We start from the raw sequence: 14332 nt of genomic DNA, 5'->3' as shown, positions 1-14332 counted from the left end.
TAATTAGATACATCAGTCAGATATGCTTTTATGTAATGAGTTGAACTCTTTTTGGAGAGATGAAAGAGCACACATCCCTGATGGCTCAGTGAATAAAACATTACTTGGTGTAGCACTAAGCCGTACAGATCAAAGATCAGAGTGGATTCCTGCAACATACAAAGTCAGGTTGATATGCACGATTAACACCACTGTTCTGGGACAAGCCATAAAAATTGGCTAGTTTTCTTTTCTAATGAGCTGCATGAAGCCCGATCTTAATTCCAATTGCACCAATTATTTTTTTTCCCTTCTTTCTTATTCTTCTTCCAACCTTCATATAGAATACCTTTCCAAAACAAAGAATCAAAAGCCCATTGCTATTGGGTTTCTAGGCTCTGACCTTCAAACAAAAATGGCTGTTTATGGATTTGAAGTGTCGCGGCTGGATTCAAACCAAAGTCTTTGGAATGCAAGAGTCATACCTGTGTGTGAGTTAATTATCTCTATTCCCTGCACAACGAATGATTAATTATTTATTGTAAACCCTAAATTACAGATACCACATGGGGCGGGATTTTACAGCCTCACTTGGGCGAGACCGGAAATGCCAACCCGAGGTCAACTGAGATTTCTGCTGTCACACCCTCACCCGCTCCGATTTCATGGCAGGCGAGGTGATAGAGTTCCGGCCCACATGATGTTTTAGCATGGAAGTCACTTGAGGAGAAAAGTGTCAAACCAGAACAAGACTTGAAATACCTGTTGTTCCACTTGTAAAGCATACAATACTGAGGTCTTCAGGATTTGGTGGCTATAAAACAATAAGTCTCATTTTAAAATATTTATTAAATATAAATATACGACTTACTAGCTATATTCTGTATAAATAGAGTCATAGTGTCATAGAGGTTTATAGTGTGGAAATAGATCCTTAGGCCTAACTTGTCCATGCCACTCTTTTTTTTAAGCCCTAAGCTAGTCCCAATTGCCCACGTTTGGCCCATATCCCGCTTCACCCATCTTATCCATGCAACTATCTAACCGCTTTTTAAAAGACAAAATTGTACCTGCCTCTACTACTACCTTTGGCATCTTGTTCCAGACACTCACCAATGGGTAGCAGTTTAGACTTCTGTTCAATGTGAGCATCAAGTGATTGGGATATTTGGGTAGGAATAGGGAAACAGCTGCAGGTGTAGGGAAACAATTCAGGAATGCAACAGAAGCTCCAAGGAAATACTGACAATATATTTAGGAAAGCACAAAAATGGCAGGTTGAGCTTAATCTTAGTAAATGTGAATTTGTAGATAATCACGTGTGACAGAAAGCCGGGTGATGTTGGTTTGGAAAGAAAAGCATTAAATCATTATCAGAGTGGATGATACTCTTTAAAAACATGTAATCTGAATCCTGGCTTTCAGTCTAGAGGCACAGAATGTCAAAGTAGAAGGGCAATGATGAGTCTCTATGAAACATTAGGAAGTCCACAGATGTAATACTATCTTTTGAGACTCCATAAGAAGTTTGAGGCAATAGACAGGATATAGCAGAATCACCATAATACCACATTATAGGAGGTGATACAACAATTGAAGAATTGGGGATATTTTTTAATGAGAAAAGAGAAGATTGAAAGGGTGATTTGATAGATAGTGAAGGGATGGGACAGAGTAGATTGTTTTTGGTTGCACAGAATAAAAAAGGAACCAAATAAAATGAAATGCAAGAGCTTTAGGATGAAGCAGAAGAAACAATTCTACACACAGCCAACTTTTCAGAATAGATTAGACAGAGTGAAGGATAGAAAATGTGGAATGTAACTTCTGCCCATAAAAATGAACACCAAGCTTGTTAGGCTAAACAAGTCATTTCTGGATTGCAATTTCTATGTAACTCTGCACTCCCTAGACAGAGTTTGGGTGTTGACATGTTAGTACAGGCTGAGCTGGTTTATCTTACATTTGCAAATCAGGCTACAATAATAATAATAATCATCAATCTTTTGATGCAAGGGTAAATCTTCCAGTAAACGAAGAGGCAGAGAAATAGACAAAGGGGATAGGGTTTAGGATTCAATAGCCCCACTGTCATTTCCCATTAAATTTAGTCAACATACTTACAACTGGTTTTCTTAGGTTCTCTCTTCCAAGATCCTGGAAAAAATTACATTTGTATTTAATATCGATGGAGCGCCTGTGGTATTGTACTACAAGTCACAACACTGAAGTACACACTTATAAATAAAATCATTCAATGGTTTCAAGAAGGAGAAAAATGTAAAAAATAAATAAATGGAGATAAATAATAAACAAAAGGGAGAAAAGGATATATACGGGCAAAGGATGGGCAGTTGGATTTGAGATCAGGGAGAGATCAGCCATGATCTGATCAAATAGCGGAGCAGGCTCGAAGGAATGGATTGCCTACTTCTGCTCTTAATTCCTATGTTCCTGAAACAAGGGTGCAATGTGAATAATTGTGAAGTGTTTGCTTAAGAGCCAAACTAAAAAGGAGGATAGATGGTATTATGGACAGTATGGTGCACACTATGGACTAGATTCATAGTAGTAATTTTGAATAAAGACAACATTTATCCATTTAGTAGTCAAACTTCCATTTACTGCTGAAACTTATGTTGGCAACAAGTGATAAGTGCAATTATAATACAAAACAGGTAACAACCATTGTTGGCAATATCTTCCAGTAGGACCTCTGTTGCCATGGCTAAGTTAACTCTACAGTGGGTTCTTCAGTTTCTTCCAAAACTTAAAACCATTAGAAATGCATTAAGCCAACGGTCAAGCTTAGGCTGATTGGTATACCAAATTGACACTATTCTCCCCTGAATCTGGCTAAGTTAGGGGGTCCACTCGCATACACGCAGGGCAGGGTAGGTGTAGGAGGATGCGGCGGCGCGGGCTCGTTGGGCCGAGGGGCCTGTTTCCCGTGCTGGGTTGTTCTTTGTTGTTTGTTCTTTGTAAGTACCAACACAGAGGATGCTGGAATATAGCATGCACATTCTATGGAGTTTTATAACCAACCAGGTTATATTTAATGAAAAATCAATTTCAAACAGCAATATTTGTGGCATGGCGGTGATTGGACGGCACAGTGATACAGTGGTTAGCACTGCTGCATGACAGCTCCAAGGACCCGGGTTTGATTCCTGGCTTGGGTCACTGCCTGTGCAGAATCTGTACATTCTCCCAGTGTTTGCATGGGTTTCCTCCAAGTGCTCCAGTTTCCTTCCATAGTCCGAAAGATGTGCTGGTTAGCTGCATTGGCCATGCTAAACTCGGCAATTCGGGGATTTTCACAGTAACTTCATTACAGTGTTAATGTAAGCCTATTTGTGACAATAATAAATAAACTTAAACTTACAATCTATTCTGGGATAATTCAATTCAATTCTATTGCCCATACAGATATTTATTTTGCATACCTTGCTCATTTATTTTAAAATGACATATAAATGAATAATGATAAAGGAAAATTACCCTATCACAGATATCCAGCTTTGATTTAAATATATTAAACTATTCCAAACCATTGAAATGGTCAGCAAGTCCTCACTTATTCCTCAAACTCATGTTAGGGTGGCACTGTGGCACAGTGGTTAGTACTGCTGCCTCACAGTGTCAGGGACCCGGGTTCAATTCCCAGATTAGGTCACTATCTGCAGAGACAGTACGTTCTTCACGACATTCTGGCACAATGGTTAGCACTGCTGCCTCACAGTGCCAGGGACCTGGGTTTGATTCCTGGCATGGGTGACTGTCTGTGTGGAGTCAGCACATTCTCTCCATGTCTGCGGAGGTTTACCAGTTTGGGCCAAAGGGCCTGTCCCTATGCCATACATTTTATGAAAAGTTCTCACAGAGAAGGGCACGAACATGTTTCAAGAAACTGCATCCGAGGGATAATAGCCTTTTCCCTGAACACATCCAAAAATAATATAGAGACAGAGGCGTGACTCTTGTTGTTCATTGCACTCTTTAATTGCATCAAAATTCTTCCAGAGCAGAAAGACCTGCTCATGAAAAACCCATCCTACCTGGTTGAATAATCTCTGTACCCTTATAAAGACTATTGTTCCAAGACAACAGTACCAGGAGAGGCACCTAAAAAGAACAGCACTCTTAACTGCAGCCACATTGAAGAGTTTCAGGACTGTGGGGTCTTTGAAAGGATTTTGATTTTATTGAGAGAGTATAATCATTATGTGCCTTGACTACCACTCCTGTATGCCACTCCTCAAATCCAACTTATCATCCACTTTGAAGTAGTTGATTTGAAATGGTTAGTAATTACAAGCATCTGGGTAACAATGTCCATATCATGAATCTTCACAGGAACAAGATCATTAATTGGCTTTCCCCAAAAGTTTACAGCTAGTTCTCTTGTTTTGTTTTTGTTCAGTTTAAAAAAATTGCTGTGACATCATTCTGTGTACTTCTCCACCAAATTTTACTTCACTATTCCGTATGAGATCCACAAGTACCGTATCATCAGCAGGACTGTTACATTGTTGTGTTCTGATCAGCAATCATTCATGCAGAGGATGAAAAGCAAGGGTGAAAGTACACAGCTCTGAAGAGATCCAGTATTCATTAACATGGGCTGAGTAAATTGTGGAGAATAACATCCAATGGTTCTTCTGTGAAGGAAATCACTGACCCAGAGTAACAGGATAGGAGCAAGATTTTTCCAATTTCTCAATAAGCAAAAATTGTTGCATGATATTGAACCCCAACAGAAATCAACAAAGGCAGTGTGAGCTTTTATTCTTGTACTGTTGGATCAAATGGACCACAATGCAGTGAAGCTCCATCAAACCTGGGTAGTTCCAACATATCATAGGCAATATATACATTGTGCACCCATCAATTGAAAATGATAGATATGGATATAATTATACCCGTCGTTAAATGGTCAATCGGTTGGCGATAACTCGCATTGTCAAGTACTACAATGCAGTACATAATACTAAAGTTACCTCTTCTCTAGAATGTTGTGTGGATCAAAGCACTGTATCAAAAATGATACTATATCAGAATCCAGAAAAGAAAAAGGACAGTTGTTCTGAGGCTTGGGACTAGATAGGCCAGAGTGAGACAGAGTGATAGCGGAAGACTTGTAGATGTTGGCAGGTTTAAAGCAATCAGAAGCTCGGAGGTAGTGCACAAAAGCAAGATCACTGGTATCTGTATGATGGTCAATGTGGCTCCCTTCTGCATCTAATTTCTACAATTCAAAGAACAAAGAACAACACAGCACGGGAAACAGGCCCTTCGGCCCAACGAGCCCGCGCCACCATTTTAACATTGTGAGTGCCCTCTTCTACCTATGACCTTTGTCTACGCCTATTCGACTCCACAATAACGGAACCATAACCAGATTGAGGGATAACTAATTTAGGGACAATTTTTTAGCACCAATCAGCCTAAGAGCACGTTTTTGGGGTGTGGGAGGAAACTGGAGCAATTATCTTTGTTTGCAGAACAGTGACTCAGCATACAGTGCAATGTCAGGAAGAGGGAAAAGAGAAACTGTCAAAAAGGAGGGCAAATCAGAGCACAGAAATCTCTCACACCTCAAATGAAGAGGATAGTTATACTCAGCACATTCAGATGTCATTTGTAACTTTTATTTTGACCAAGAATGCATCTGTTACACTTAGTGCAACATTAGAATTTAAAACTTTTTGTGCATTAGTTATGATTAATTGCTTATAAATGGAAGCTATAGATTTTAACTGTAGCTTCCTCCAGCAATGTAACACATTTAAAACTGTATTAGGAAAAGCCCAAAAGCAACAGGTCAGCTCAGCATGATTCTACATCAGATAAATCCATTAACTTCATAGCCTGACTAAGAAGAGCCTCTTTGCAGGTTAGAATGTGATTTAACTCCATTGCACTTCAAGTATCAAAATTAAACAGGGACAGAAATCTTCAAATTGTTTGTCAGCTTAAATCTTGAATTTGTTTCTACAATTAAAGTAATGTTTATTTATTAGTCACAGGTATGGCTTACATTAACACTGCAATGAAGCTACTGCAAAATTCCCCTGGTCACCATACTCCAGCGCCTGTTCAGGTCAATGCACCAAATCAGCACGTCTTCCAGACTGTGGGAGGAAACTGAAGAACCTGGTGGAAGCTCACACAGACGCAGGGAGAACTTGTAAACTCCACACAGGCAGTGATCCAAGTTGGGAATTGAACCCGAGTCCCTGGCGCTATGAGGGAGCAGGGCTTACCACTGTGCCACCAGTGATATGTTTCACTTTTATAGAAACTTTCCCATCATGTGGATTCTGTTCATCCAATTACAACAGTGGAACAGTATGCATCAGGGTAAAGAAGAATAACCTTGAACTTTTTCAAGTGCAATATCAGGCTTTTGAATATTTTATTAGCTTTATTGGCGTCTAACTTTTACTTATGGTTTGATTAACAAAACACTAACTCTCAACCAGGTCCCTAACTGTGAATGATCAATGTCTGCTCCATCTATTCCGTTAAAGCATAGTTTCATGCAGGATAAGCAGCTATTCAGTCCTGCCACCTTACCTCAACTTCTTTCAGTGAGAGAATTTCAACTCCACATTTTGTTGCACGTTCTTTTAAAGCATCATCAAATGGGTCCATCAAGATAATAGTCTTTAGGATTGGAGTGAGGTCCTTTTCACAATTTTCCAGCAAAGCATTAACTTTGTTTGGCTTGTCACATATCACAGTGGAAATTTCAGCTACATGAGGAATGTTAGAGTTAATAAATGACTTTCTTAGAAAAAAAGTTTACCAATGCTATTATGGGATGACACAATTCACGTTTTGTAGGATTGGGTAATTCAAATTTCAAACCATGATTTAATCACACACATTAAATGGAAATTGTGATAATAATAAACCTTTAAGTAAACGTTGTTGTTAAAGATTTCCACAACTACTTCCATCCTTCAACTTGTTAGTTGATGGTTATTAAAGCCTTAAATTTAATCAACTCTTCTCACGAACAATCAAGTCTATTGTAATCTTCTTACCAATAATTACATAAATGGAATGTATTTAAATCCTTGAAGCATTTTGTCAAAATAACAAAAATAATTTTCCAATAAACCACAAACATATTCCTATTCTCAGTTTAGTGCAGTACATAAGAACATAAGAACATAAGAAATAGGAGCAGGAGTAGGCCATCTAGCCCTTCGAGCCTGCCCCGCCATTCAATAAGATCATGGCTGATCTGAAGTGGCTCAGTTCCACTTTCCCACTTTCTCCCCATAACCCTTAATTCCCTTGCCTACCAAAAACCTATCTACCCGTGTCTTAAATATACTTAGCGAGATAGCCTCCACCACTTCAACGGGCAGAGAATTCTAGAGATTCACCACCCTTTGAGTGAAAAAGTTCCTCCTCAACTCCGTTCTAAACTGCTCCCCCCTTATCTTGAGGCTGTGCCCTCTAGTCCTGCTGTCCTTTCTGAGCGGGAAGAATCTCTCTACCTCTACCCTATCCATCCCCTTCATTATCTTATACGTCTCTATAAGATCCCCCCTCATCCTTCTAAACTCCAACGAGTACAGACCCAGTCTATTCAGCCTCTCTTCATAGTCTAACCCCCTCATCTCCGGTATCAGCCTAGTGAACCTCCTCTGCACTCCCTCCAAGGCCAAAATATCCTTGCGCAAGTGCGGTGACCAAAACTGCACACAGTACTCCAGCTGCAGCCTCACCAGCGCCTTGTACAGTTGCAGCAAGACCTCCCTGCTTTTATATTCTATCCCCTCGCTATAAAGGCCAACATCCCATTCGCCTTCTTGATCACCTGCTGCACCTGCAGACTGGGTTTTTGCAACTCATGCATAAGGATCCCCAGGTCCCTCTGCACCGTAGCATGCTGCAGCTTTTCGCCCTTTAAATAGAAATCCCTCCTACTATTATTCCTGCCAAAGTGGATAACCTCACACTTGCTAATATTGTACTCCATCTGCCAGGTCCTCGCCCACTCGCTCAGCCTATCTAAATCCCTCTGCAGACTTTCCACACCCTCCGCACAATTTGCTTTTCCACTTATCTTCATGTCATCAGCAAATTTCGACACCCTACACTCAGCCCCCTCCTCCAGATCATCTATATAAATGGTAAATAGTTGAGGCCCCAGCACCGATCCCTGCGGCACTCCACTAGTCACCAACCGCTAATCAGAATAGCACCCATTGATACCAACTCTCTGCCTCCTATTAGACAACCAATCCTCTATCCACGCTAACACCTTACCCCCAACTCCATGCCCCCTAACCTTCTGAAGTAACCTTTTGTGCGGCACCTTATCAAACGCCTTTTGAAAATCGAGAAACACCACATCCACCGGTTCCCCTCTGTCTACCGCACTAGTCACATCCTCATAGAATTCCAATAAATTTGTCAAACATGACTTCCCCTTAACGAATCGTGCTGCGTCTGCTCTATCAAATAATTCTTCTCAAGGTGCCTTGCTATTTCTTCTTTGATGACGGATTCAAGCATTTTTCCAACAACAGACGTTAAACTAACTGGCCTATAATTCCCGGCCTTTTGCCTGCTACCTTTTTTAAACAGCAGCGTAACACTAGCCGTTTTCCAATCTTCCAGCATTTCCCCGGAATCCAGCGAAGTTTGGTAAATAATCACTAAGGCATCTACTATCACCTCTGCCATTTCCTTCAGTACATTGTCTGGCACTATGGGCTGGATTCTGTGGACTTTACAAAATGTTATCAGACCCTAGATGCAGAACTCCTATTCCCAATTTTTGCTGATACGGGCAAAAGGGGTGTGATGTGATTCATAGAGGAGAGTAACTCAACTGAGCAGGGCTATTTGAACTTGTTGCCAAGTTCAAATAAACCCCATTTAAGGTGTTGCAAGGGGTTTAACTCCTTTTGAAATGGATAGAGTAGATGTAATTTTGATGGATGGATAAGATCTCATAAAAATGCTCTACTCTTTAATCATCAAAAGAAAACAGGCAGAAGTATGAAAGAAACACTCTGCTAAATTGCTTTGATTGATAGACTACCTGGTGCAAGTTAGGAAAAATTGGCATTGGATTATATGATTTTCATGGAACACTGTTGATATTTCCCACAAGGAAAATTATGAATGCTTGGCTGAGTTTCAAAACTATAATTACATCAGCAAAGAGTTGAGTTCACAGTTTGACTGCAAGTTTCAAGAGCCTATTAAAGGTTTTAATGTCTTTGATGTGGAATTTGAATACAAGTTTATTTATTTTTAAGAGATTAACTAATGAGGAGATTTGAAAGCTTGAATGGATTTCATTAACGGGAGCATTTTTCACTATCATATATGTATAAGTGACAGCTATATTAAATTTCTTTTCTTCATCTCCATATCATTCCAAGGTTTTCCCATGGTGGAAACTGAGTGAGTGCTCAGGTGAGTGGGGGCATGAGTTGGCATGGAGGAAATGGGGAGCTGTGAGATGTGGGTTGGGTGGAAGGGTAAGGGCTAGAAAGCCTCACAGCTTGTTAAACAACTGGGATGAAGTTCCAGAGAACAAAGGTTGAGCCATTAACCAGCCCACCACAGCACTCGCTCATCCAGGGCCACCAATGCCATGCTTCAAGTTGGCGAGCCTGACTCTACTTTACTCCTGCAGAATGGAAAGCAGATATATCTGGGCACTTTTTAAATAGCGGCAGTTCTGGTGAGTTGAAGTAATTTCCCATCTCAGGCTATCCTCTTTGGTAGTGAAAACCTAACCCTATACGGGAGACTCTGAATCTAGATCTCGCCACTGGTAGCCACACTTGCTATGTGTTGGAGAATCAGCTCCATCCTCCAACCAATTCTTACTGGAGAAGTGGTTTCCTTGCTGTGAGCATGGTGCAGAACGGTACCTGACATTGCAAACTAAAGGAATAGTCTACGAGCAAAAGGATGAGACACCGGAGATACGAAAAGATTTTTTAACAATTAACAATGGTTAGCACTACTGCCTCACAGCGCCAGGGGCCTGGGTTTGATTCCTGACTTGGGTCACTGTCTGTGTAGAGTTTGCACATTCTCCCCGTGTCTGCATCGGCTTCCTCTGAGTGCTTCAGTTTCCTCCCACAATCCAAAAGACTTGCTGGTTAGGTGGTTTGGCTATGCTAACTTCTCCTTCAGTGCACTCAAACAGGTGCTGAATTATGGTGACTTGGGGGGATTCACAGTAAGTTCATTGCAGTGTTAATTTAAGCCTTACTTGTGATGAATAAGTAAACTTTAAAAACTATTAGCTACCAACTTTCTCCCTCCTTCAATTTGCAAACAAAGGTACTTTTTCTGTTGCCCTACCTTTGTCAAGTATTCAAAATCAATTTTTCTCGCTCTTAACCCATGAGGTTCTTCACAATGACCCAGGGAAAATCAATTCTTAGGCAATTGAACCAAAATTTTTTCACATGTAGTTGATTTAACCACAGCCACCAGAACTGTGCCTTAAGCCATTACCTGCATACACACTTATATAAAAATATCCTTTATTCCCCAGACAATGATACGTGGAGAAAAAAATCCAGGGTAAGAGACCTTGTCAATTTGAATGCCCAGGATTATTTTAGTGCAATTCAATTATTTCACACACTACTATGGAGAAACAAAGAAGCAGATGACTGCATAGAAACATAAAAATGACAAGCGGGATTAGGCCATTCAGCCTTTCAAGCCTGCTCCGCCATTCATTTTGACCATTGAATTCAGTATCCTGATCCCTCCTTTCCCGCCATATCCCCTGATCCCTTTAGCCTCTAGAGCTATATCAAATTTCTTCTTGAAATCACACAACGCTTTGGTCTCAACTACTTCCTGTAGTGGTGAATTCCACATGTCCACCACTCTCTGGTGAAGAAATCTCTTCTCACCTCAGTTGTAAAATGTTTATCCTTATCTTCAAACTATGATCCCTAGTTCTGGACTCTTCCACTATTGGGAACGTTCTTTCTAAATCTACCCTGTCTAACGCTGTTAGAATTTTATAAGTTTCTATGACATCCCCTCTCATTCTTCTCAACACCAGTGAATATAATCCTAACTGAATTAGTCTCTCCTCATATGACAGACCTGCCATCACAAGAATTAGCCTGGTAAACCTTTGCTGTACTCCTTCTATAGAAAGAATATCCTTCATCAGAAAAGGACACCAAAACTGCACATAATACTCCAGATGCCGCCTCACCAATGCCCTATACAATTCAGCAAAACATCCCTATCCTTATACTCAAATCCTCATGCTATGAAAGCCAACATACCATTTGCCTTCTTTACTGCCTGTTATACCTACGCACTTACTTTCAGCAACTGATGCATGAGGACTCCAAAATCTCGTTGCATATCCACCTCTCTCAATTTACTGTAATAATCTATCTTCCCATTATTACTACTGAAGTGGATAACCTCACATTTATTCACATTATACTACATCTGCCATGCACATGCCCATTCACTCAGCCTGTCCAAATCACATTGAATCATTCTCCGCACAGCTCACTCTCCCACCCAACTTTGTATCATCTGCAAATTTGGAAATAATACATTCAGTTCTTTCTTCCAAATCATTCATATACATTGCAACTGCTTCTTGTAGTGAGCTACAGAATGATCTAAAACAATAACTTACACAAATCCTCACTTTCAATGCAGGTAGATCATAGTCAATCTTAGAATCATAGAGTTTTACAGCATGGAAACAGGCCCTTCGACCCAACTAGTCCATGCCATCCTTTTTGTTTTAAACCCGTAAGCTAGTCCTAATTGCTCGCATTTGGCCAATATCCCTCGATACCCATCCTACCCATGTAACTGTCTAAATGTTTTTTAAAAGACAAAATTGTTTCCACCTCTACTACTATCTCTGGCAGCTTGTTCCGGACACTCACCACCCTCTGTGTGAAAAAATTGCCCCTCTGGATACGTTTGTACCTCTCCCCTCCCATCTTAAAATTATGCGGTCTAGCTTTAGACTCCCTTACCTTTGGGAAAAGATATTGACTATCTAGCTGATTTATGCCCCTCATTATTTTAAAGACCTCTATAAGATCACCCCTCAGCCTTCTAAGCTCCAGAGAAAAAAGTCCCAGTCTATCCAGCCTCTCCTTATATCTCAAACCATCAGGTCCTGGTAGCATCCTAGTAAATCTCTTCTGAACTCTTTCTAGTTTAGTAATATCTTTTCTGGGTGTCCAGAACTGTACACAATGTTCCAAATGTGGCCTTACCAATGTCTTGTGCAACTTCAACAAGGTGTCCCAACTCCTGTATTCAATGTTTTGACCAATGAAACCAAGCATGCTGAATGCCTTCACCACTCTGTCTACTTGTGACTCCACTTTCAAGGAGCTATGAACCTGTACCCCTAGATCTCTTTGTTCTATAACCCTCCCCTACCATTAGGTGTATATCCGATGCTTCGGCCACTGAGTCTTTTCGGGTAGAACTGAGAAATAAGAACAGGGGAAATCACTTTGGTAGGGTCGTACTATAGGCCCCCAAATAGTCAGCGGGAAATATGTAAAGAGATTACAGTTACTCCAAGAAAAATAGGGTACTATCTACCAAAATACATCACCCCACATTTATCTAAATTAAACTCCATCAGCCATTTGTCAGCTCACTGGCCCAATTGATCAAGATCCCTTTGCAATCCAAGACAACCTTCTTCACTGTCCGCTATGCCACCAATCTTGGTGTCATCCGCAAACTAACTAACCATGCCTCCTATATTCTCATCCAAATCATTAATATAAATGACAAATAACATTGGACTCAGCATCAATCCCTGAGGCACACTGCTGGTCACATGTCTCCAGTTTGAAAAACAACCCTCTACAACAACCCTCTGGCTTCTGTCATCAAGTCAATTTTGTATCCATCCAGCTACCTCACCCTGGATCCCGTGAGATTTAACATTATGCAATGTTCTCTGGAGCTGTGATTTCGACGAGTGGCTGCCTTTTGGTGAGTGTGCTGCATTGTAATTACTATATTTTGACTTAATTCTAGTTCGAGAGGGTTTTTTGATTATTTTGGCGCTCCGTAGCGGGAGATAGGCGCGGGGGCTGCTGGGAAGGGAGCGCGGGAGTATAAAACAGTCACTCACCCGAGGATCCACCTCACTGTTCTCTGGAGCTGTGATTTCGACGAGTGGCTGCCTTTTGGTGAGTGTGCTGCATTGTAATTACTATATTTTGACTTAATTCTAGTTCGAGAGGGTTTTTTGATTATTTTGGCGCTCCGTAGCGGGAGATAGGCGCGGGGGCTGCTGGGAAGGGAGCGCGGGAGTATAAAAAGAAGGCCAAGGTAGATAGCGGGCAGCGTCGGGAGCGGGCAGCGGAGTGAGGCGGGAAGCAGAGTGAGAGGTAAAAGGGCTTAAGCTCACTGGGCTTGGCCGAGCGCAGGCTTGGTAACAGGAATTAATAGGACAACTTAATAGGGGGCAAACATAATGGCAGGGTCTAGGGTTACACGTGTTCACTGTGTTCGTTGTCATATGTGGACATTTCTGGAGACAGCACATCTCCCGAAAGCCCACATATGCGGGAAATGTCTAGAGGTGCAGAGATTAAGGGCCCGGGTGAGGCAGCTGGAACTGAGGCTGGAGGATATGTTTTTAGTTAGGGAAAATGAGGAAATAATGGATAGGGACAGAAACACTGAGCAGATACCAGGACCTGGGAGGAGAGACGGATGGGTCACAGTTAGGAAGATCAAAAAGAAAAGGAGTCGTGGCACTAGGACCGCCCTGGAGGAATTACCCCGGAATATCAAGGGTGGGGTGACAGCTAGGGTAGAGAAGGCAAGGGAGGGAGATCAGAATACCTCAGAGGAAGGGAAGAGTGCAGGGTGTGAGATAGTGGTGGGGGATGGGAGAGTCAAAGGGATTGACAGGCGGTTCTGTGGGCAAAAGCGGGAATCCAGGATGGTAGTCTGCCTCCCTGGGGCAGGGGTACAGGATGTTTCAGAAAGGGTAGAGGGAATTTTGAAGGGTGGAGGGACCAAGTCTGATGTGATAGTGCACATAGGAGAGAAGGATGTAGGAACAAAGTGCAGGGGGGACATACGTAGGCAGTTCAGGGAGTTGGGGGCTAGGCTGAAATGTAGGGCCTCCAGGGTGGCGTTCTCTGGGCTGCTGCCAGTGCCTGGCGCTAGCAGGGCTAGAAATAATGAGATACTCCAACTCAATGCGTGGTTGAAGGATTGGTGTAGGGCAGAGGGTTTTAGATTCGTAGACCATTGGGAAGTCTTTATGAAAGAGGGGCAAATATATAAGAGGGATGGGGTACAGTTAACTGGGAAGGGT

The 14332-nt window shown here is 41.6% G+C and overlaps 1 protein-coding gene across 3 annotated transcripts in view; it reads right to left on the bottom strand.

Moving 5' to 3' along the window:
* Nucleotides 1-14332, bottom strand: part of acsl5 (acyl-CoA synthetase long chain family member 5) — a 58489-nt gene that overhangs the window by 20806 nt on the left and 23351 nt on the right. For all 3 annotated transcript variants that reach the window (XM_080205761.1, XM_080205762.1, XM_080205763.1), the window contains exons 7-9: nt 6559-6737; nt 2104-2136; nt 742-793 (exon numbers count right to left, since the gene is read on the bottom strand). In XM_080205761.1, coding sequence (XP_080061887.1) covers nt 742-793; nt 2104-2136; nt 6559-6737 — 264 coding nt within the window. The remainder of the gene's footprint in view (nt 1-741; nt 794-2103; nt 2137-6558; nt 6738-14332) is intronic.

The sequence above is a fragment of the Carcharhinus amblyrhynchos genome, chromosome 17 (genome assembly GCF_965287045.1).
Source record: "Carcharhinus amblyrhynchos chromosome 17, sCarAmb.v2.hapA, whole genome shotgun sequence".
In the NCBI taxonomy this organism is placed as follows: Eukaryota; Metazoa; Chordata; class Chondrichthyes; order Carcharhiniformes; family Carcharhinidae; genus Carcharhinus; species Carcharhinus amblyrhynchos.
The sequence above is the reverse complement of the archived record's forward strand: the minus strand, read 5'-3'. Positions and strand labels throughout refer to the sequence as shown.